This window comes from Moschus berezovskii, chromosome 2 (assembly GCF_049115385.1).
Source record: "Moschus berezovskii isolate FMDL1 chromosome 2, NW_MosBer_1.0, whole genome shotgun sequence".
NCBI lineage: Eukaryota > Metazoa > Chordata > Mammalia > Artiodactyla > Moschidae > Moschus > Moschus berezovskii.
Genome location: NC_142461.1, coordinates 84,746,742 through 84,770,516, shown reverse-complemented (window position 1 = coordinate 84,770,516; position 23,775 = coordinate 84,746,742). Strand labels below are relative to the sequence as shown.

Sequence of the window (23,775 nt, the reverse complement as noted above, 5' to 3'; positions counted from 1 at the left end):
GTGACATTTTCACAAGTTTTAAAGAAGATGAAGGACATTCGGAGAAATGTAAGCAGTTAATTCTTAAATCTGTTATAAGTAAAATGGGTAATATTAAGCACAGTTTCCTCCTGTCTTATTTACCTCATGACCAGTCCTTTTCACTACTGCACTTCAGCAGCCCATTGCTGCTAATTACTATGGGTTGTCGAAAGAGGAGTCATATGGAACAACCAACACAAAGCACGTCATGTCTTTCCATTCACCTACTGCTGCAGCTGCAAAGATAATTAAGACATGGCTCCCACCCTAGAGGCCTTTAGGTCAGGTTAAGAGATGAAAAACAACATCCTAAGTTCTATACCCCGAAACGAGACAGCTTACACTCAGTTTCATATTTAAAAATTCAACAGAGATAATTTATGATTAATCATCAGAGAAAAGAGTCACAGACATACAAGCCTGGAAAATCAATTTTATAAAAAATAATTCCAAATTAATAATACTCTCAAGATCTATGTGCTTTTCTGTGTTTGCTCTGTTTCAACAAAGATGTTAAACTTTTCTTTTTTTTTTCTTAAAGAATATCACTGCATGTGAGTGGACATAGTATCAACTATAGTTGGGCTTTTTCTATTATGATTAAGATGGTTGAAATAACGAATCTATTTTATAGACTCCATGAAAATATATTCTAGCACATGACATTAGAGGCAAAGCCATGCTTTGCTGCAGTTCCACCTTTCAGTTCAATAACACATATGATGAAAGTTGTAAGAAATTTTATGTTATTTCTTAATTCACTTCCTAGAAAATGTAATAAGAATATAGTCTTGTTTCTACACTTTAAGGATTTTCTTCTCCATCTGGTAGGAATGTTTGAATTTCACTGGTGCTTAGTTTTATTTTTAAAAATTTTTCCAGTGACCAGGAATGAGAGTGAGTACCTGTAATGTTGCCTTGGATACAGAAAGCAATAAAAAAATTTCATTAAATTTGTTATAAATTGAATAGCTAGGACAGAAGCTTTTCTTAAATAAATAATGAGGTTTTGAGACCATGTGTATGAACATAACAATTTATTCATGTTCTATTTAGTTTCCTCTCATTATAATTCTTGACAACAGAGTCTTTATCTAAGCCACATCTAAATCTACTAATTACCTAAATTCTAAGTAGATTTGTTATCACTTCATCCAAATTAGGTAGAAGTGATAGTTTCCTGGTTAAGAACAACAGCTTTGGAGTCTTCCAGTTTTGTGTTCAAATCTCAGCTTGCAACTTTCCAGCTGGTAGTCTTAGGCGTGCTATTTCATTTTCATGAGCCTCAGTTTTCTAAGCTGAAACAATGGGAATAATAACACCTATCACAAAGGAGGGTTCTAAATGCTACTTTAAATGGAAAAATGGACATATTGTACTTGGCTTTATGCAAGTGAAAATATGGTAAGTAACCCATAAATTGAAACTGTAACTACTTGAGCTGTTTCTGGATTTATTTATACATTAACATTATTCTATTAGATTATAATATTTATAATTCAAATGACTTCTTAAAACTGTCCAAATGTCTAAAGAATGTCTATATTATAAATTTGTGATGCCCTTTTCTGCGGTTCTTCTTATTGGAACAGTATTTGAAATTCTTAACAAAATGTTATGAATTGTTCTCTCTCATTGCCCCATTGTTTCAAATGGCTTTCCAGCCTATGCATGGTCCTGAAATGTATTCAAGAACCAAGGAATACACAAGGTTCGGATTTGCAAATGCCATAATGCTGAGAGGAAGATCAAATGGTAAGACTAAAGGATTTACAGTTAAAAACTTGAATTTTGATCTAATTGTTATGTGACTCAGGTGACTTAAGTCTTGTGACTATTCAAAACTTAAAGCGAAACTCCTCTGCCAATGTTATTGTTTTGACAGCCTGGGATTATGAGGAAAAAAGCACAATAGTAGAGGGTTGCATTCATAAATATTCTTGTAGGTTAAAAAGTGTACAAATTTAATATGAAAGAGCAATGGGTAAAAGTGACACCTGACACTTTAAATTCAGTTTTAGACCCCAGTAATACAATCAAATAAGAATAAAATACTATTAAAAAAAGAGCTAGTTAACCTTTGTGTTGCAGTGATAAAAAGACACTGCCAGAATAAGGCAAGAAACTTTATCCAGCACTGATTAGTAGTACATCTAAAATATTCCACTCAAGAATGATTTCTGATATTGAATGTTTTTGTTCACTCCACCCCCCAAATTCTTTCATTGAATTCCTAACTTCCACTGTAACGGTATTTGAAGGTGGGAGCTTTATTCAGAGAAAAAATACAAAAAAGTGTCAAAGAACAACTTTATCATGGATCTTAGAGTTAAGGACCTGGAGGGGGAGCTCAAAAGATCATTGATTTCATGTATCGGAAGGACAGTATGAACCTGCAGCTAGCACGACAGGTGGCATTAATTAGGTCTGCCCATCCATTACTTGGCAGAGGAATGGACTTGAGATCTAAAAGAGACAATCTTTCACCTGCTGGACACTCCAAGTGAAAAGTGAAAGAGAAAGGGGCCAAGAGCTGATTGGTTTTCACAGACTCAGGGCCTTAGAAATGTACACTTTTAGAGTAATTTTCTGGAAAGTGAAGGTATTGCACGAAATAAAAGGTGATTTGCGTGGGTGCTCAGTCGTGTCTGACTATTTGAGACTCTATAGGCTGTAACCTGCCAGACTCCTCTGTCCATGGAATTTTCCAGGCAAGAACACTGGAGCAGGTTGCCATTTCCTCCTCTAGGGGATCTTCCTGACCCAAGGATTGAACCCATGTCTCTTGCATCTCCTGCATTGGCAGGTGGATTCTTTACCACTAGTGCCACCTGGAAAGCTCAAAATGGGGGTGGGGGTTGAGCTGCATATTTAAATGGAAAACTATAAATAAGTCAATGAAAGGAGGAAACACATAATTGCACTTTTTTTTTAAACTGTGCATGGATTTTTTTTTTTTTAGATACACATTTGCTTTTGTTCTTTCAAGTATATTACTTTTACTTGTAAAACTAGCACTGCTACTTGCTTTCTATAAAAGGCTATCAATTTTCCATGTTTCTGTTTCCCAAAGTGTAGGTAGAAAATGTGTGAGTCAATCCTTAGGGGAAAATTCCATTCTCCAAACCACATGGCAATTCTCAATGAGTATATTCTGCTGTTCCAACATGAGCAGAATCCCCGCAGGACTTGTATAGTACTCCAGCAAACTTCACTTGTAAAGTTTAACTCTCCAAACAACAAAGAGTGAGTCAATGAAGACACGTTGCATTTTAAGAAGCCCATGATAGTGCTACAAGCTATTAAGAGAAAATTATGCTATCAACTTAGAGAATTAGGGTAAGGACAGGTGCCTGAGCACTGAACGTGTGTGACTGAGTGTGAGCAAGTAAGAGAACACGGGGTACGGCATCAGTTCTCACCTCATATCAAGGTTTGAACATAGCTCAGGGAGGTTAGGAGAAGGAAGTGGCAGCCCACTCCAGTGTTCTTGCCTGGAGGATCCCAGGGATGGGCGAGCCTGGTGGGCTGCCGTCTATGGGGTGCACAGAGTCGGACACGACTGAAGCGACTTAGCAGCAGCAGCAGCAGCAGGGAGGTTAATGTGAATGTTTTCTCGAGATAATTATAAAAGGACTGAAAAATAAGTCTACCTTTTAAAGCTAGAATGTCATAAGCTGTCAGAGTTGAAGAGTGAAACATTTCCAGTTTGGAGAATGTGTGTGTGTGTGCACGCGCGCCCCTGTGTCTATTGTGTGTGTGTGAGGAGGAATGACTTCTTGTGGAATATGGTTTAGTTGACAATTCTTTGAGGGTTTTGCTCTGTGAAAAAGATCAACAGTGTTACAAATACTTGTACAAGCTAGTGAGTAGCCTCCCTGTGTCACACCCTAACCTCCTTACATCCCAACTTGTGAGTCTGTGACCTTCACAAGAGAAAACACAGGAACACTATCAGCAAGGAAGCTAATTTCCCAACTTAGAAAAAGCAATACTTCGTTGTTTTCTTTTCTGGTGCCACTCTCGATGTTACAATTTCTACTATTTAGTAGAAGGAAGACAGCAGCAGGTTGGGGAGGGTGAGCCTCTGGGTAATGGTAAAGATGTATGTTTTACAATGAAGGGACAAGCTTTGGAGTCATGAGGTGGAGTTGGGCTTGGGAACGGATGGCAGAACAAAGGAGAGATGTGAGATAAAGAAAGTGGGAGTTGCTGGATCTTGAAGCAAGAGAATATCCTGGAATGTTATCTAAAACATATTTGGTGCTGTCTGGAATTCTGGAAACCAATATTAAAGCAGAATAAAGATAGTCATATGTGTCACTCAAGACAATGTTATTAAATGAGTAGAAAGATAGTGGGAATGGATAGGAAAGTCATGTGAGAGTGCGGACTGAAGGATAGTGTGACTGTACACAGATTTGATATTACTAGCTAACATTCACTGAAGGCCACAGGCCAGAAATCTGTTAATAACTGCCTTGTCATGATAGTCATGCTCAGTTGTGTCTGACTCTTTGGCACCCCATGGACTGTAGCCTGCCAGGCTCCTCTGTCCATGGGATTTCCCAGGCAAGAATACTGGAATGGGTTGCCATTTCCTCCTCCAGGGGATCTTCCTGACCCAGGGATTAAACTCATGTCTCCTTTGTCTCCTGCATTGGCAGGCAGATTCTTGCCAACTGGGAAGCCCTTGTCATGATTGCTATGGTGTTCGTAGTGGCTCAGCCATTTCTGGCTCTTTGTGACTCCATGGACTGTAGCCTGCCAGGCTCCTCTGTTCATGGGGATTCTCCAGGCAAGAACACTGGAGTGGGTTGCCATGTCCTCCTCCAGGGGATCTCCAGAGATCGAACCCAGGTCTCCCGCACTGTAAGTGGATTCTTTACCATCTGAGCTACCAGGGAAGCCCCTTTTCATGATTAGCATTTCATTAAATCCCCTACGGTCCCATTGGGAAAGGTACTACTTTTACATCTATTTCTAGATGTAGACATTGATGTGTGTTCTTGTTAAAGGTCTTAGGACTCAGGATTTGAATGGAAGTGGTGCTGTGCCCTGCATGTAGAAATGTTAGTTTCCCTGATGATGTAGGCCTCACTGAGGAGTTAAATGTGAGTGAAACATGGGGACATGCCCCTGGTAGAGCGGTTGAGCAGTCAGACCCTCCATATACATGGGGCATTCAAGGAAGGGCCAGGAAGCCAATGGGCTTGAATGAGATGGTCCAGGCAAGAGAGCTGTGGGTGACCAGACACGAAGGCTTTGAAGACCTCACAAAGAATTTGTCTTTTCTTCAAAAGAAAACTGCAAGCCAGTTGCATAAGAAGCCTATCTTTACAACTAAATTCACGCTGGATTGGGTGAGAGAAAAGAAACCTGTTAGGGAAGCAGAAGAGGTGTTTCTCCCAGAAATGTGGTCAGACTCAGAGTTGGGAGTGGGTCAATAGAAAATGTTTTGGAAGCCCTCTCTGTGGTATTCACAAAACGGTGTGGGTATCAACCCATGAATGTGAGATGAGACCAGCATCTCAGAGAGCACAGACCTTCACTTTCATTAGGCTCTGTTAGTGCTGTGAACTCGATGACAGTTGATGAAAACTGTCACCTAAATCCACATTAGAGGACAGGGTAAGATAACTGTTACCCACTGAGGTACTGAGGATAAATTCTACATCCTACTATATATTTTTACAGCATTTCTCTTCAGTGGGAGCAGGGATGCTCAGGAAGTTGTCTCATGAAGGTTAACTGGCTGATCACTCAGCTTGAGAAGTTTATTGCTTTGAAAAGTGACCTCATAAGGATATGGAAGAAAGAAGTGCAAGTAAAACAAAGTTATAAGGAAAAACAAAAAGATAAGCACTGCATTTTCTCATGGAGGTGATGTCTTACCACTCAATTAATTTCAATATCAAGGCCCAATTTTAGTTCTGAATCACCTTCTAGTTTTACTTATAAAGGACTTTTCATTAAGCCAAATTAAGTAGATGGAGGTCCAGTTGTTTATTATCTAGCACTAAACCATTCCTACAAAAAGACACCTGTGCAAGCCATTTGGCTCCAGTCAACTATTTTTTTTTACAATTTAATTATGAATATAATTAGAATGAGTTAAGAGACAAGCGAGGCATCCACCATAAAATTTCTAGTTTGCTAACACACACACACACACAGACACACACACACACACTGATTAAAAAGCAACCACAACATAAACCTTGCCAAGTCTGTGAGAATGTTAGCTTGCAGTGGAAACTGTAGTAAAAGGGGAGTATTTGTAAAATCTACCTTTATTTTAATTTCAAATTTCCTTAAAATGGTGCTGTAGAGAATATTTTTATACTATGTTATTTTTACATCTCTGTTTTCTTTGTGGCTACCCTTTAAACCCTGCTTTTTCCTTTCTCTGGTCTTAAGGTAATTTGTCACTATCATGCTATCATGTTTAGCAACTGTTTGTAGTCAAGTGCCTTGCAAGCTCTGTTTCTTTTCTCCCAAAGAATATCATCATGGAGTTGATGATGCATCAGAAATAGTTTGACCAAAGGGCAAGATAAAGTCAAGAGTAAAGAAAATATTTGCAAATATACTTGACTAGTTTTTTTTTTTGCCAATTACTTATTTAAGGTATATTTTAAAGGTAAAGTGGCATGATGGCCATAGAGGGGGAAAAAAAACCTTAAGACATGCAATGGATACTTTCTGCCATAAGGCAACACCTTTTTATAGGAGGGTGGTGTGACTGACAGATATATAGCAGGATGAGTTGTATTTAAGGATAGATAGGGCCTGGTGGGAGAAGGCAATGGCAAGCCACGCCAGTACTATTGCCTAGAAAATCCCATGGATGGAGGAGCCTGGTTGGCTGTGGTCTGTGGGGTCGCTAAGGGTCGGACATGACTGAGCGACTTCACTTTCACTTTTCACTTTCACACATTGGAGAAGGAAATGGCAACCCACTCCAGTGTTCTTGCCTGGAGAATCCCAGGGATGGGGGAGCCTGGTGGACTTCCGTCTATGGGGTCGCACAGAGTCGAACGCGACTGAAGTGACTTAGCAGCAGCAGGGCCTGGTGGGCTGCCGTCTGTGGGGTTGCACAGAGTCGGACACGACTGAAGTGACTTAGCAGCAGCAGGGCATGTTTTACCTTTGGGGCCTAGATTCAAAGATGCTCACCCAACCTTATAGATACCACTTCTCAGAATTTGTTTTACTGCTTAATTAATCAGTGTATACCAAAACTGGTCATAAATATTGTCTTCAAATGTGTGTGTGATTGCAACTTTAAACTGAAGACTTAAAAAAAGTTAATTTATTTTAATTGGAGGTTAATTACTTTACAATATTGTAGTGGTTTTTGCCGTACATTGACATGAATAAACTGAAGACTTTATGGAACGTCTTTACTGTCTCAGTTTATTGCTGGCTTGCCTAATCTCCAAGGCCTATATACACAAATACACATACATACAGGCTTCCCTCATAGCTCAGTTTGTAAAGAATCTGCCTGCAATGCAGGAGACACCAGTTTGATTCCTGGGTTGGAAAGATCCGCTGGAGAAGGGATAGGCTACCCACTCCAGTATTCTTGGGCTTCCCTTGTGGCTCAGTTGGTACAGAGTCTGTACCAACTGGGAGACCTGGGTTTGATGTGGGAAACCTGGGTTTGATTCCTAGGTTGGGAAGAATCCCTGGAGAAGGGAAAGGCTACCTACTCCAGTATTCTGGCTTGGAGAATTTCATGGACTGTATAGTCCATGGGGTCACAAAGAGCTGGACATGACTGAGCAACTTTCACTTTCAATTCCATATGTATATAAACATATATTAAATAAACATGCTATATATAAAACAAACATGATACCTAATAAGCATGATTGTAATAAACATTATGTATATAATATTTGGCTTCCCTAGTGGCTCAGATGATAAAGAATCTGACTTCAATGCAAGAGACCTGGGTTCGATTCCTGGGTTGAGAAGACCTGAAAACAATGACAAGGGGATTGGTATTGGAAGCACAGGTTTTTTCGCTGTGGAGTTAGCAATGTTTGCATCCCTATGATGGGAAAAACACAGGGCCATGGTCAGGGATGGGAGGAAAAGTAATTATTTTTACACGCAAAAAGCAACTTTGGAAATTGAGAATATAACACATCAACAAACCTCAAATCATGCTCTAATATGAGCATCAAAGAGCTGAGGTGAAGAAGGTGACCAAAATGAAATTATAAGATAGTCCTTGAATAAATGAACTTTGGCCTAAGCTTGAGAGAAATCTCTAAGCCTATCCCTCATAAATAATAGATAAAACATTTTGTAAGGAAATTCATGAAGTCATTTCTCTTTATTTCCCTCTCATCTACAAATCAGCCTATAGTTTTACTATTACCTCAGCACTGATGATTGTTTAGATTTGAGGCAGTTAGATGAAAACTGATAGATTAAGAGCTTTTATGATATGGAGATAAAGAAAGTGCCATCTGTAAAAATTAAGAAAAAAACCTGTAGTAGGCAAAAAATGGCTCCATAAAGATGTCCATACATTAATTCCTAGAGCCTGTGACATTCTTCCTTTACATGACAGAAGAGATTTTGAAGATGGGATTAAGTTAAGGACCTTGAGATGGGGAAGTGTCCTTGATAATTCAAGTGGGCCCAATGTAATAACAAGGATCCTCTAAAGAGAAAATTGTAATCAGAAGCAAGTCCGAAGGAGATATTACAATGGAAGAGGTTGGAGGGACATGATGTCGTATGATTGTTGCCTGTGAAGGTGGAGGAAGGGAACCACTGGCTAAGGCACACAGGCAATTTTAGAAGCTGAAAAAAGTGAGAAGTGGATTCTCCCACAGAACCTCCAGAATATGGTCCTTCTGACTCTGATTTTCACTTAGTGAGACCGAGTGTCACACTTCTGTCCTACTGAACTATACGGTAATAAATCACTATTATTTTAGGCCACTGAGTTCAAGATAATTTGTTATGGCATCAATAGGAAACTATTACACAATGTCCTATAGGAAACAGAGGCTTTAATTCAGAAAACAGAAACAAAATCCCTGTTTGGACACTCTGAAACAGGGATTTCAGGGTCCTAGAAGCACCATTCTAAATGGCAGAAGGCTCTAGAAAGAAGGCATTCTGGAAAATTGGGACACTGTACAATAGAGTCAGAAAAGAGTAAGTTCATTATAAAAGAAAAAAAAAACATAGAGAAAGATAAGTAATTACAGACTCCAGGAAGAAAATAAATAATCTACACAAGAAAAGCATGATCCAACTATAAAGGGAACCGAATATGGCCAATAGTTAAAGCAAGTTTTGGAGAGTAATAAAATAGATTCTTTTGGATCTGGTGAAGAATATTTTTTGAGAAGTGTAAGGATTGTAACAGTGAATTCTAAAGAAAAAAGTCTTTGTGAGATCTCTTGGACAGGCAATGAACAAGACTTACAAACTCATAGTAATACAAATATAAATTCTGCTTATTAGTTTCCAATTTAATGGTCAAATCATTAAAACTTCAAGGGGTTAATGACCAGTGATTGTGAAAAAAAAGAAGTGACATGTAGGAAAGTACAGAAAGGAAAATATCTTACAAAGGGAAGTAATGAGTTATTATAGAATGTTGATGAAACAAGAAACAGAGGCTTATTCATATTAGGTATCAAAATATAATAGCATGATTATCAAACATTGGAGGAAGTAGAATAGAATAAAATGATATTTCATATTAGGAATTATCTATAGATGATAAGTCAAGAAGTAGAGAAGTTATCCAGAGTTATATAAATAACTACTAGAAGAGATAAAAACTTAAATAGCTGAAGAAGGTTTCCTCTTATGAACAGGCCTGGGGATGTGAAATGATAGGACTCAATCCATCACTTTCCATTATAAATTCCTCTGTGGAATTTGGTTTGGTAAACGTTGTAGTTTGATACAAGTGAGAAACTGTATAAAAAGGAATATTAATAACACTTAAACTTGAAATACTACTCACACGATTTAAGAAAATAATATTGCATATATCTAAATGAATTTTAAAAGGGGGTGTGTGAACAATTGGTTATAAAAATAATACAGTGGAGCGTTAAAATGTACTCAAAGAGGGCAACATTTAAAGCATTGGTGCTTTTAGTATCTATTAATAAGTATTGAAACATTGCACACTCTTGGAAAGTACTAGCTTTATTTCTCACCTAAAACTTCAGTACTAAAATTTCTGATGATTTAATTCTAGCCTTGGTTTAAAAAAACACCAAAATGATATGATCTTCTGTAGAATGATACAGGATATATATGTCTTATATCGGATGATGTAACAGACATATTTGGCAGCAGCTAGCTATTTATTCTTACAGCAAGATTTCTTTTAGATAAACAGTCACAGAAAGGCAATGTAGGATGATGGAAGGTATTTATGTTTTAGAGTCTGCAGCTTAATGCTAAACCTAATCTTCTGAACCACATGAACGTGGGAAATATTTTGTGACTTGCTTTATTCCTCTGAAAAATGAATTTCTTTCAAATCATTTATTGAGCACCTAATACAGAGTAAGGAAAATGTTATGCTGTATAATTCTCGTAGAAACTTTATGAGCTAGAAATTATTTTCCACACGATTTTTCCATTTCTTCTGTATCCTGTGTTATTATGGGAAATGAACTATACAATTATAAGAAATGCCAACCATTTTTCCTTTCCCAGGAATTTTGAAAAGATGCAGGTAGTAAAATAGAAAAGACACTTGTTTGTTGTCTCTTTTCTTTGGATCTGTAGAAGTACCAAACAAAAGAGATGGGAACAGAGGTAAACTTAGTACATTTCCTAGGATTTAGATGTACTGGAAATGTCCACAACCCCTGCAGGCTTTTAGCTACAAGATTGCATCACCTATCATAAAACTCTAAAGCTGTGTTTTTGTACTGAGTTCACATTTAAGGTATTAATAATGCCTTCAGCACAAGTCATTTCCAGGGAATTAATTTCCTAGCAGTCAGTGGGTTAAATCCCTACGAAATAACGTGCAGGTGACCTAGTTGTATTGACCTCAAGTATAGAATTTCAGATCAATAGCTGCAGTACTTGGATTCTGAAATATAAAATAATCACAGGTGTTTTTGTTACCCCAATGGGTGTTATCAGACAGAGGATCACTATGGCAATTGCAGGTTCTTATCATATTAATGTTTGGTTTTAGTCCAAAAAGAAACTACTTAAAAAAGTAAATGCCTTCTGTTCCCTCTTCTTGGAATATATAATGATGATTTTCAAATATATAATAAAAATTAACCGTATTTCAAATAGCACAAATGGTCATTAATTGCTTTTACATGAAATAACATTTCTTCTTCAGAAGCAAAGCATTACAGCTGGATGTAAAATTCTTTCTGGTCTATTCACCTTTTAACTCTGTCATGAAAGTGTAACAGAAGATCTCTTGATTTGTGACCAAATGGAGATCCAACCAGTCCATTCTAGAGGAGATCAATCCTGGGTGTTCATTGGAAGGACTGATGCTAAAGCTGAAACTCCAATACTTTGGCCACCTCATGCGACGAGTTGACTCACTGGAAAAGAGTCTGATGCTAGGAGGGATCGGGGGCGGGAGGAGACGGGGATGACAGAGAATGAGATGGCTGGATGGCATCACCGCCTCGATGGACATGAGTTTGAGTGAACTCCGGAAATTGGTGATGGACAGGGAGGCCTGGCGTGCTGTGACTCATGGGGTCGCAAAGAGTCAGACACGACTGAGTGACTGAACGGACGGAACGGAACGGAGAAATGGTAAGCCTTCACAAACTGGGCTTGGAGGTAGTGAGGCAGTAAAGGGAAATAATGTTATAGCTACCTGAACCATGACATTGACTGGCATGATGTTTTTTTTGTTAGTGGCTAATCAGTGACCAGATATAACTTCAGCATTGACACCAATCAGAGGGAACTGATTACCCATGTGGTAAAGAAGCTGAGAGCCAAGTAAGGAAGAGTGTAGTAACCAAGTAACTAGAGAGTGCAGAAAGCCACTACCAGGCTGGAGGGGCAAATGGAGGAGTGTCCCCATCACCAGATGGGAGCTCGAGCCAGAATGGACAGGAGACATGGAGGAGATGGATCCTCGGGGAGGGAAGCTACCTGAGGAAGGTGGATGGGCAAGGGAGAGAGGGGTGGAGGATAAACTAAAAAACTGGGTTATCTTTTCCTTCCCCCTCCCTCTGCCAACTACCAGTGGCCACTTCCTTTGACTGCAGTAGCATCTCTGTAATACAGCTGGTTAGGGTCAACCTTCCACAGGTACAAAGCAAAGAAGTGACAAAACAAGATGGTCAAAGAAGCCCAGAGCCAGCATATATGGACATCTCCCCTGGGGAATTACTTTACCTGGCTGGTTCCTTTTCATGAAAAGTTAAGAACTCATGAGTAGGTCTGCTGAACTCACCATGTAGATTTCATGAGAGGCAGTGAGCACTATGACAAACCCCAGCACCTGTCTGCTATGGACAAGAATGCATTTACAGTTTCGATTTTTTTTTTTTACTCAGTTAATGACTCACTGGAAAAGACTCTGATGCTGGGAAGGATTGGGGGCGGGAGGAGAAGGGGACGACGGAGAATGAGATGGCTGGATGGCATCACCGACTCTGTGGACATGAGTTTGAGTGAACTCCGGGAGTTGGTGATGGACAGGGAGGCCTGGCGTGCTGTGATTCATGGGGTCGCGGAGAGTCGGACACGACTGAGCGACTGAGCTGAACTGAATGCACATTGGGTAACAGTGCCTCCTCTGGTGTGGTTTTGCCATTTCGAAGCAACTATGTGGCTATTTAAATATCCACTTTAAGGATATTTAAATACGAACCACAACTTCAAGCTGAGTTAAGAATTCAAGAGCTAATGTCAAGGTTATGTCAATAATGCATGGATTAACAAACATATGTCCCTTTCCAACATATTTCTCAACCACATTAACCTCTTGGTTAGTCCCTCCATTTTATATATGAAAAAAATACTAAGTACTGCATGAGCTAGGTAAGGCAGATTGTTGAGATTGATTCTTCTTGCCTTGAAAAATGAAAAACTCCCCTCTCTTTGCTTCTAGATCACTTTCTTAAACAAAGCTGATCTGAAGAAACTCTGTTAGCATTTGTTCAGTATCTTACATCTTTAAAGGGACATTCTAAAATACTTTCTCATTCATTCTCAACATAGCCTATTTGATAGGAGTTGGAAAAAATCATTGCAATAGCCATACATCACAGTAGCATGCTGCCTACCTCAGTTCTGCTTTGTTAAGTTCTGACCATGCCAGTGTTTCTGAAATTCTGTCCAGTTTGGAGCTGAGTCTAGGATAGTCCAGAGATGGTCTTTTTATGGAAATTCAAAGGACACAACCTCACATGGGTTTGAGTGCCTGCTTTCCACATCCTTAGACTAAGAGAATGGCTTGCCTAACATCTTCAGAATCAGGTTAAATAAGGAAGCTCAAATGATGGGTTGTGGCTCAGCTGGTAAAGAATCCGCCTGCAAAGCAGGAGACCTGAGTTCGATCCCTGGGTTGGGAGGATCCCCTGGAGAAGGGAAAGGCTACCCACTCCAGTTTTCCATGAACTGTATAGTCCAGGGTTCCGCAAAGAGTCGGACATGACTGAGTGGCTTTCACTTTCAAATGATGGGTATATTACATCATAGCCCTCAGATCAGCACAAGCAGTGAGTATGCTTCCAAATGAGACAATTCTTACTTAAAAGTATGGAGACCATGATGTGAAATTTGTATGACTTCTTTAGAGATATAAAATCAGAGTACACTGGTGCATGCTAAGTTGCTTCAGTCATGTCTGACTCTATGTGACTCAGCCTGCCATGCTCCTCGGTCCACGGGATTCCCCAGCAAAGAATACTGGAGTGGATAGCCATGCCCTCCTCCAGGGGTATCTTCCTGACACAGAGATTGAACTCACCTCTCTTATATCTCCCTCATTGGCAGGTGTGTTCTTTATCACTGCTGTTGCTGCTAAGTTGCTTCAGTCGTGTCCAACTCTGTGTGACCCCATAGATGGCAGCCCACCAGGCTCCCCCGTCCCTGGGATTCTCCAGGCAAGAACACTGGAGTGGGTTGCCATTAGCACCACCCAAATGCAGAAGCTCCCAACGTCTTACTGGAATGCTGTCCTAGCATTATGACTGACCTTCCATATCAGAATAAACTCTTATGGAAATTCAAGCTTGTTTATTTTTGTCTTTATTCTTTTAAAAAGAAGAGAGCCTGGGAACTATAAAATATTGTTCTTGAAAAACAGAGGACTCATGAAATAAAATGTCTGACAGGGGATAAGAGTTCCAGCCTCACTTCAAAACCCATATTTAAAGCACTGTTCCTCTATTCAACAACAACAACAACATCTGAAATTGTGAGCAGGCAGCAAGAAAAAGACCTTGGGAGAATAAACTCTGCTTTATTCCTCTTGATATCATTTTGCCAGAGCTTTAAACAAGCGTGAAGACTTTTTTTGAAATGAAAAACAGAATAAAAGAGCATATTGAGGGGCTGTTTCCAACAGGCTCCCCGTATCCCACTCCCCCTAATGGGAATGCTGTACACACAGCCATCCAAGATCAGACCTCCTAAGTAGAGCATTTTTTTTTCTTGGAGATTTTTCTCATTTGGACTTTAATTAAGCTCCTGCCAGGCTTGCAAGCTTTTTAATTTTACCTTTCTTTCTTCTTTCTTTTTCCTCCTTGAATCAGCCTGCTTGCCAGGAAACTTTTTCCAAGCTGTCACAATCATAGTAAGTATACCCTAAGATATTAATATTAAATTTAGAAATGCACTAGTCGCTGTTGCTTCAAGAATCGATAGCAGTAGTTTCCTCACATTTGGAAAGATTTTCACTCGTTTGATCATTCATTCATTTATTCATTAACTCATTTGTTCTTCCTTAAGCATGTGTGTGTGTGTGTTATGAATGAGAAGATAACAAAAAGGAAGCTTCATGGAGTGCACGATGACTCCTGGCTCGTGATACAACTCAACCTCCCCCAAAGCCACCAGTTTAACAGAAGAAGCTTTTCATTACTTAATTGACACTCACAATGTCCATACGCAAACTGTAGCCAACTCTTTCCTGGTGTTGGTGGCTGTAGGGTGAGCGATCCCTGAAGAAGGTAATGTCTCAGTTGATGATTTAACACCTCTTTGATGAAATGTAATGTTTAATTCACTTCAGTTCTTTTTCAAAATCCCCTTGTAATCAGTGAAACTCATCGTGACTCCAAGGGGTGTGGAAGGAGACCCCTTTAAAGCAGACTGGGAACAAGGACCTACTGTATAGCACAAGGAACTCTGCTCAATGTTAGGTGGCAGCCTGGACGGGAGAGGAGTTTGAGGGAGAATGGGTACTTGTATATGCATGGCTGGGTTCCTTTGCTGTCTACCTGAAGCTATCACAATGTTAACAGCTATACTCCAATATAAAATAAAAAGTTAAAAAAAAAGACAACAGCAAGAAAAAAATAAAGCAGGTTGTATGAGAAGCTATTTTCATTTAAGGAGGCTTAGTTGAAAATCAGCCACACTAAACAGGATGTCTTTTTTTTTTTTCTTAATTTTAAAATATACTCAGATAATATTGCAGAAATAAGAATAAGCCATTAGAAACACCAAAACTAGAACGAAAGCTGTGGAGCATTGGGGGTATTATCATCGCCATGATTGCTGTTCTCGCCATTCTTATTGTTTACTTAATAATAATTCCACAGCAGCAGGTTTTTGCACCAGCCATTCCTGTGTATGAGGTACTTACTGATCGCCTCCACAAACTGCTCAAAGAAACTGTAAGGGAAGAGCGGCTCAGGCAAGTCCCGGAAAAACATCTTCAGTGCTCCGGTGACAACGTGGATGTCCTCCCACTGGCTGTCGTCCAAATTCAGCTTCTCTTCTGGGAAAACACGAGGAGAAATGGAACAACTGGTTTTAATGAAACAATTACAAGACACTAATTATTATGTTAATGTTTGCCTACTATCATCAGCAACCGTTAACAGCCTTCTGCACCTAGAGGTTTGGTGCTGTGCATGTTTTTTTTTTTTTTTTCCTTTTTTCCATAGGAAGGGAACATTTTCAATGGAATACCATCTGTAGGAATGCAGCTAACAAAAAAACAAGAGACACAAAGAGACAGTGCCATTGACACAGTATGTCAGATACATTTATTCCCATAATGCATCAGTATGAAAATTAGCATCACAGCTCAACATGATTCAAAGCTATTTGGTTTAGAGGCCGAGGGGCTAAGAGTTGCCAATGATGGCTGGCTCAAGGGACCGGCCTAAAGGCCTTGCTGAGCCAACAGGAGACATATGCTAAACATGGCAATAGAAAATGAGTTATTGCTTTACATGTGTTAGCCTTGCTATGTACAAGGGAATAATGGTTAACACTTTTTTCCTTTTTTCACTGAATATAAAGTCAGCAAGGAATAGAATACCGAGTGAGAAAGGATATTAATTCCTTCTTATTGCTTCAAAAATATCTTTTTTTTTTTTTTTTAGTTTTCATCTCAGCGAGGAAATTGTGCCCAGCAACAATATTAGACAGACCCCTGTTGGCCTACGTAGGCTATGCAAAGCTGTCAAAAATGATAACACGTTAAAGACAAACCACAAGTCTTCACCAACTCCTCTTAGAAACAACGGAAATGTTTGCTTGGGAAGCTTGAGTGAGTTGAGACATTTAAATATTAAAGAAAATAAAGGCCCCAATAAAGTTCTCAGAAGAAATAAAAAGAGTCTGGACAATTATTTCCTTCTCTTTCGTCTTCAGTATGAAAGACTGGAACCATTCTCACTCAAACAGTGGATGCAATAATGTCTGAAAGCGACACCTTTACATTCAACTAAAAGGAAGCAGGCGTTACAAGCACTGCTGCTGAAACACAGTATTTGTCTTTCTGAACGTTACAATACAGAAAAGATTTTGGATTCTGGGCTTAATGAAAACTGAAGCTAACCATTTTGGACAAGCTGGGGGTTAATAGGAAAGCTGAGGATGCCGGCAAGAACTTAATAGGTATTTGGTCAACTGGAATTGTGTGTCTTTACCGATGTCTTGGGCTCACATTTAGATGCTTGCTTGTGTCAGTTTTATGAATGCAGAGGAGAATTTGCACCAAAAATGTAAGAAAAGCTGAGAATTGTCACTGTAGGGAATCTCTGCATGGGCTGTTTTGCTAATAGTGTTCATGTCCTTTTAAAAATATTAGCTGAAATCTTTATCAGATCTTTTTTTCTAAATGGATTATTATTCCCAGGGCTGGTAAGTGACGTTCCTGCTCAACTGGCTGTTTGCGAAGAGAAGGAATGAAGGTGAATCTGTTTATTTCAGCTGGGCTATTTTCTTCTTCCCTTTCAGTCTCCATCCCTACCTCAATCATAACACAATAATTTGACCCACAACAAAATCAGCAGAGGAGACCTTCTTTCTGCCCTGCAATCATTTTTGATTGATTGTATTTCAACAATTAGGCTTTTATTTGGCTACACACTATTGAAATAGGACGACAGCATCCTAGCAGGCCAGCTTTAAACAGTCAACTGTTAACAATAGCATCAAAAAGGGAGACCTGATGGGGTTTACTGTCACTTTAAAGAACGGGGTTTTCACATTGTTGAAATCTGTCAGATATTTTGAAATGTCCCTCTCACTATGGTGCCACACCCCCTGCGTGCCCTTATAATAAAATTGGTTTTACTCCTGATTAAATCATTTTCTCCCTACCCACTACCATACTTCTCATAATGGACCTGTGCGCTCTACAGCTGGTGTTCTTCCCATGGTACCAATTCTTACTTTATCTTTTAAGCACTTTGCTGCTAAGATCTCATGCAGAGTGCTTATGTTTTGTTAAGAGCTTCATTCTTAGAGAAATAGCTTAACACATGTTCTAAAAATGTTGTACAACTTATTGCTTAAAGCACATTTAGAAAATGTATAAGTACGGTAGCTTTGGCACTGAACTTTAAGTGGAAAACTAAATACACACAAACACACACATACACACACATACTCACATGCACAACTATCTCTACCAAAAATTTATCACAAAAGTCCACACACAAAGTCATTTTGATGCATAGGTTTAAGAGCACAAAAGTCCAACACAAAATGCTATTTTGCTGCATAAGTTTAAGTTTAGCAGGTTAAAAAACAGGATGATTTTATTTTGAGCAAGAAAACAATAAGAGCAAACAATTGCATAACCAACGATAGATGCCAGTCATGTTTGTCAGCTTCAGATAAACATCACTTAATTCTGAAATATTTCAATATACATAAAAAAGAAAATCTACCACTCAATCGACACCATTTGATTATATCCACTCAAAATGCCATATAATATCAATATCAACTTGTGTTACTTAAACTAACATTCCTATTATGTGGTCTTCATTTTAAAATGACCACGTATAGTCCCCCAACAAGTAGCTTCAATAAATAAGATGATAAGTAGTTGGAAAGTCTTTTGGTATATAATACCTAATTTTTTTTTTTTTCATTTTTTTTCCAATTTTATTTATTTATTTTTTTCAAGTTGAACAGACTAAATTTCTTTAAACAAACTTACTTATACTCCAGAGTCCTTTAAAAACTTAATAGCATTTATACATTGAAGGTATTTGATTTTCTTGTAACTAGCACTTCAAATGCAACAAGCATTTGAAGCAACAAGCATTTGACCCAACAAGTAAAACTTTCTACAGTTCATAACTTTTATAAATAAAATAAATTAAATGTACAGTGAATAAGTTCTCTGAAATATTTCAATATTTCTGCAGGTTTAGTAACATCGTAAAATACATTTCAACAAAATGCCTAACAGGTTTTTAGATTTGTGAATACCTAATTTTTATATTAAGTTTTTCTGTAAACAACCAAGGTTAAGATTTCTTTGTAAAACAGAAGACTTTAAGGAATATTTTTCAAGACCACTGCTACTTATCTAAACACGCAGTCGGGTCCATATTTATATGCCTTCTCATGAATGCAATCAGTAGTGAAGATGAAGTGACACTCATATCTGTTAACAGGTATCATTATGAACACATTTGTATTATCTGATAGGCATTTTCTAACAAATCTGTTAGTAGTGATGATGTCTTCTTGTTCCCCTTTTTTCAAAGGAGCAGGATTTCTCTGTAGTGAAGTACTGTTGACATTTGGGACTGAATAATTTTTTGTTATGGGGGCTGTCCTGTGCATGCTATGGTATTTAGTAGCATCCCTGGCCTCAGCCAACTGGTCACCAGCAGCACTTCACATTCTGCTGCTGAAAAATGTCTCCAGATATTGCCAAATATCTCCTGGGGATACAAAGCAATCCCCAGTGGAGAACCAAAACAATGGAGTATGTAAGAGTCTATAAAAGTTACTCAATAAATGTTGATTTGTGAAGTTTACCTTTGGTGGATGCTGCTGCTGCTGCTAAGTCACTTCAGTCGTGTCAGACTCTGTGTGACCCCATAGACAGCAGCCCACCAGGCTCCTCTGTCCCTGGGATTCTCCAGGCAAGAACACTGGAGTGGGTTGCCATTTCCTTTTCCAATGTGTGAAAGTGAAAAGTGAAAGTGAAGTCGCTCAGTCGTGTCCGACCCATAGCGACCCCACGGACTGCAGCCTACCAGGCTCCTCCATCCATGGGATTTTCTAGGCAAGAGTACTGGAGTGGCTTGCCATTGCCTTCTCCGCTTTGGTGGATAGAGAAATAGAAAACTAGATATGTGTATATTGAGGTTTCTTTAACATGAACTTAAGCGCTGGTGGGGCTTCCCTGGTGGCTCAGTTGGTAAAGAATCTGCCTGCAATGCAGGAGACCTGGGTTTGATCCCTTGGTTGGGAAGATCCTCTGGAGAAGGGCATGGCAACTCCAGTATTCTTGCCTGGAGAATTACATGGAGAGAGGAGCCTGGTGGGCTACAGTCCATGGGGTCGCAAAGATATGAATGAGTAACTAACACATTCAACACAAGATCTGGTAAGTATTATTGACAAAATAAAAATCTGTTACAGAACAAAATTCAGATGACTATATTTTAGGGGATCTTTGCAACAGAAATAATAACCAATAGTTATTTGATGCTTACACCATGCTAGAGACTATGCTATGCACTTTACATTTTTTTTACATATAATTTTTTCAATAATGAGGTCTATGCTATTGTTATCATCAGCTTATTTTACAGACAGGAAAAATGAGGCATGTATAGATTAAGTAAACTTTCCATGGCTGACAAGTTATAAACCCAGGATAAGGAGTCAGTTTGTTGTTGCTTAGTCTCTAAGTCATGTCTGACTCTTTTGTCACCCTATGAACTGTAGCCCACAAGGCTCCTCTGTCCCTGGGGTTTCCCAGGCAAGAATACTGGAGTAGGTTGTCATTTCCTTCTACAGGGGATCTTCCCAACCCAGGGATCGAAAGTGCATATCCTGCACTTCAGGCAGATTCTTTACTGACTGAGCCACCCGTGAAGCCCAAGGAGTCAGTCAGTCTCTCTCCAAACCACTATGGTCAGGCTAAGCCTGGCTGGCAGAAGCTGAAAGGGTAAAGGCAAGTAAATAGTAATTGCCAGTGGTAGTGGATTGACTATTACTTCAAAGATAGTGATTTTATATTTTATCCCTAAATATCTTACTTGAGGCTATGTTTTTACCTGTAAACTGACTCTGATCTTTCCTAATTACTCATTTACAGAAGAAACAGATTCTTATATAAACAGATATAAAGCAAACTGGCAATAAAAAGAATGCATTAGGAATGGGACAGAAGATGGAGCAAATTACTATGTGGTGGTAGAGTGAAAAGGAAATATGATAGAGTGAGAAAGAGATTATATAAAACACCAGGCCTGGATTTACCACTAATTTATTGTGTATTTATTTATTTATTTGTGAAATGAATATATTTAGAAAGATAGTCATTTGTTTCAAATGAGAAAATGTATCTGAAAAACATTTGGAAAGCAAAAAAACCTCAAACATATCCAAGATGCCATTGTGATGGGGAAGGTGAATAAAGGCCCAAAAGGCAAAATATATTAGGGATTAAAGCAATGGAAATACTGAGCAAACATCATAAACCATTCTGATTGTCTTAGAGGATTTACCTCAGCATGTTGCAATTTGTCATAGGATCCCAACAAAAACTTTACATGCTGGAGTCCGGTACTGGGAAGAAGTCTGGTTGAATCAAGACACCTCACAATCATCACACCAATAATCTGTGTTGGTTTCTCCTGGCCCTCTAATCAGGTTATTGTAAATTCACGTTGGTCGTGGCTTTTGGCTTAAACCATTTGAACAGAATTGAAGACAGCTTAAGCTCCAAAATCCAAAGTCACTCTGTGACTTTTAAGATACCACAACAAATATATTTTAATATTGTATCCAAGCATTCAAGTCTATCTTGAAATGTCCTTCCTTAAAGGGTTCTTTGTGGATTTTGTTTTTTTAAATAAAAACATACTTATATCCAGCTAAAAATCCACTACATCTGAAATTAAACATTTTTGACAATAGCTATTAGAAATTTTTAAAAAAGGAGAACTAAAAGGTGGATCTTTGATAGCCACAGCATGTCATTGGCAATTTCCATGGAAAAAGGCATATTTAAATATCACTAATAGGATTTACTTGGTGGTCCAGGGGTTAAGAATCCGCTTGCCAACACAGGAGACACAGGTTCAGTCCCTGGTCCAGGAAGATTCCACATGCTTTGGAGCAGCTAAGCCTGTGTACCACTACTACTGAGCCACGCTCTAGAATCCATGAGCCACAACCACAGAGCCTGTGTGCTTCAACCATTGAAGCCTGTACACCTGTAGCCCATGCTCCACAACAAGAAGCCGTCACAAAGAGAAGCCCGTGCACCCACAGTGAAGAGTGGCCCTCACTTGCCTCAACTAGAGAAAGCCCGCACACAGCAATGAAGACACAGTGCAGTCAAAAATAAATAAATAAATATCACTAAGAGTTTAATCCCCACTCTCTTCTTGTATTATATATTGCTCTACAGACTTGCTGTAACCCAAAGTTGCAACGTTAAGTCTGACTCTAACTAAAGGCACTGTGTTAACCTAGGATTGGTTGACATGAAGCTGCAGACAAACTTGGACTCTCCAGAGTAGAATAGTTACATAAGAATAAAGATGAGCATCTTTGTGTATTGAAAGACAAGTAAACTTTTACCTTGTAATTTTTTCGTGGCAGTTTTAAAGTCCCTTTCCAACTTTTATTTTACTGGTGTAATAAAAAAAAAAAAATAGAGGAAAAGACAGCCCAACTTTACCAGGATACAGAAAGAATAGCTCTGATATCATTAATACAGTGACAAGAACCTATTACATCGTGAAACTCTCATAAAGGATATGGTATCTGCTTCCAGCACAGATGACCATTTGGAAACCTTATCGGAAAGCCCTGCTGGGTACATGAAAGTCACATCATGAATGAAAGAGATGCCATAGGGACAATCGATCCAAAAAATAATAATATGTTTGGTCATAAAATCAAACTGGAAGATTAGATATAACAGTGGATGAAACATACCATTTATAAGGATACAGCTGATTTTTAGTTTAGCATTTAAAGGGGTGGATTAAAAGGAAGTTGGGAGAATCATCCAACTAGCTCAACCTTTCCTGTCGTGTTAGCTCTTTAAAGTGACAGTTCAATCTGATTTCTGGTGGATTAGAGAGGTTCCAAATTCTCAAGCACAGAGATATGTAAACTTTGTGCCTAAACCATTCTCTTTGCATCCTGCACCCACTAAAGGCCCTCTGCAATTCCTTAGGAACAACATCAGACTTTGGTGGGGACATTATCTCAGAAAATTAGGCTGGTTGACCAGTTAATTTGCTAGTTCATTTAATTTTTACTCAACAATTGTACGGAGAAGGCAATGGCAAGCCACTCCAGTACACTTGCCCAGAAAATCCCATGGATGGAGGAGCCTGGTAGGCTGCAGTCTGTGGGGTCGCTATGGGTCGGACACGACTGGGCGACCTCACTTTCACTTTTCACTTTCACACATTGGAGAAGGAAATGGCAACCCACTCCAGTGTTCTTGCCTGGAGAATCCCAGGGACAGGGGAGCCTGGTGGGCTTCTGTCTATGGGGTCACACAGAGTCGGACACAACTGAAGTGACTTAGCAGCAGCAGCAGCAGCAACAACTGTAGCTTGAATAGAGACTACATACTAGGAGCTGTACTTGGTGCCTTTTCAGAGTTACAACTGTTGAGGCTGCTTTTTATACCTCAAAGAAGAGGCTTTGCCAGGTGCTCAGAAATATTATTCAAGTGAAAATAAATTAGGTTCTAGGCATTTTACATCTTATTCCTGTCCCCTAGAATAATACTCTTTTGACCTTAAAGCAGAGACAAATTCACCCCTAAAATGTGCTTTATGTTTTGTTATGGGCTGAATTGTGCCTGCCCGCCCACGCCACCCCCGCCCCCCCCCACACACACACTGCTGCAATGAATAACTTGAAGTCTCAACCCTCTGTTCCCCACCGTATTTGGAGATAGGGCCTTTAAAGAGGTAATTAAGGTAAAATGAGGTGACATGGATGGCTTTATTCCAATATGACTGGTTTCTTTATAAGAAGGGGCAATTAGACATCAGAAAGGAAGACCATGTGAAGACATAGGAAAAAGACAGGCATCCACAAGCTAAGGAGAGAAGCTTC

General features: G+C 39.1%; 1 protein-coding gene across 3 annotated transcripts in view; it reads right to left on the bottom strand.

Moving 5' to 3' along the window:
- ARHGAP15 (Rho GTPase activating protein 15) overlaps positions 1-23,775 on the bottom strand; it is a 725,608-nt gene that overhangs the window by 131,807 nt on the left and 570,026 nt on the right. For all 3 annotated transcript variants that reach the window (XM_055398711.2, XM_088829189.1, XM_088829187.1), the window contains one exon: positions 15,836-15,970. In XM_055398711.2, the coding sequence (XP_055254686.1) occupies positions 15,836-15,970 (135 nt within the window). The remainder of the gene's footprint in view (positions 1-15,835; positions 15,971-23,775) is intronic.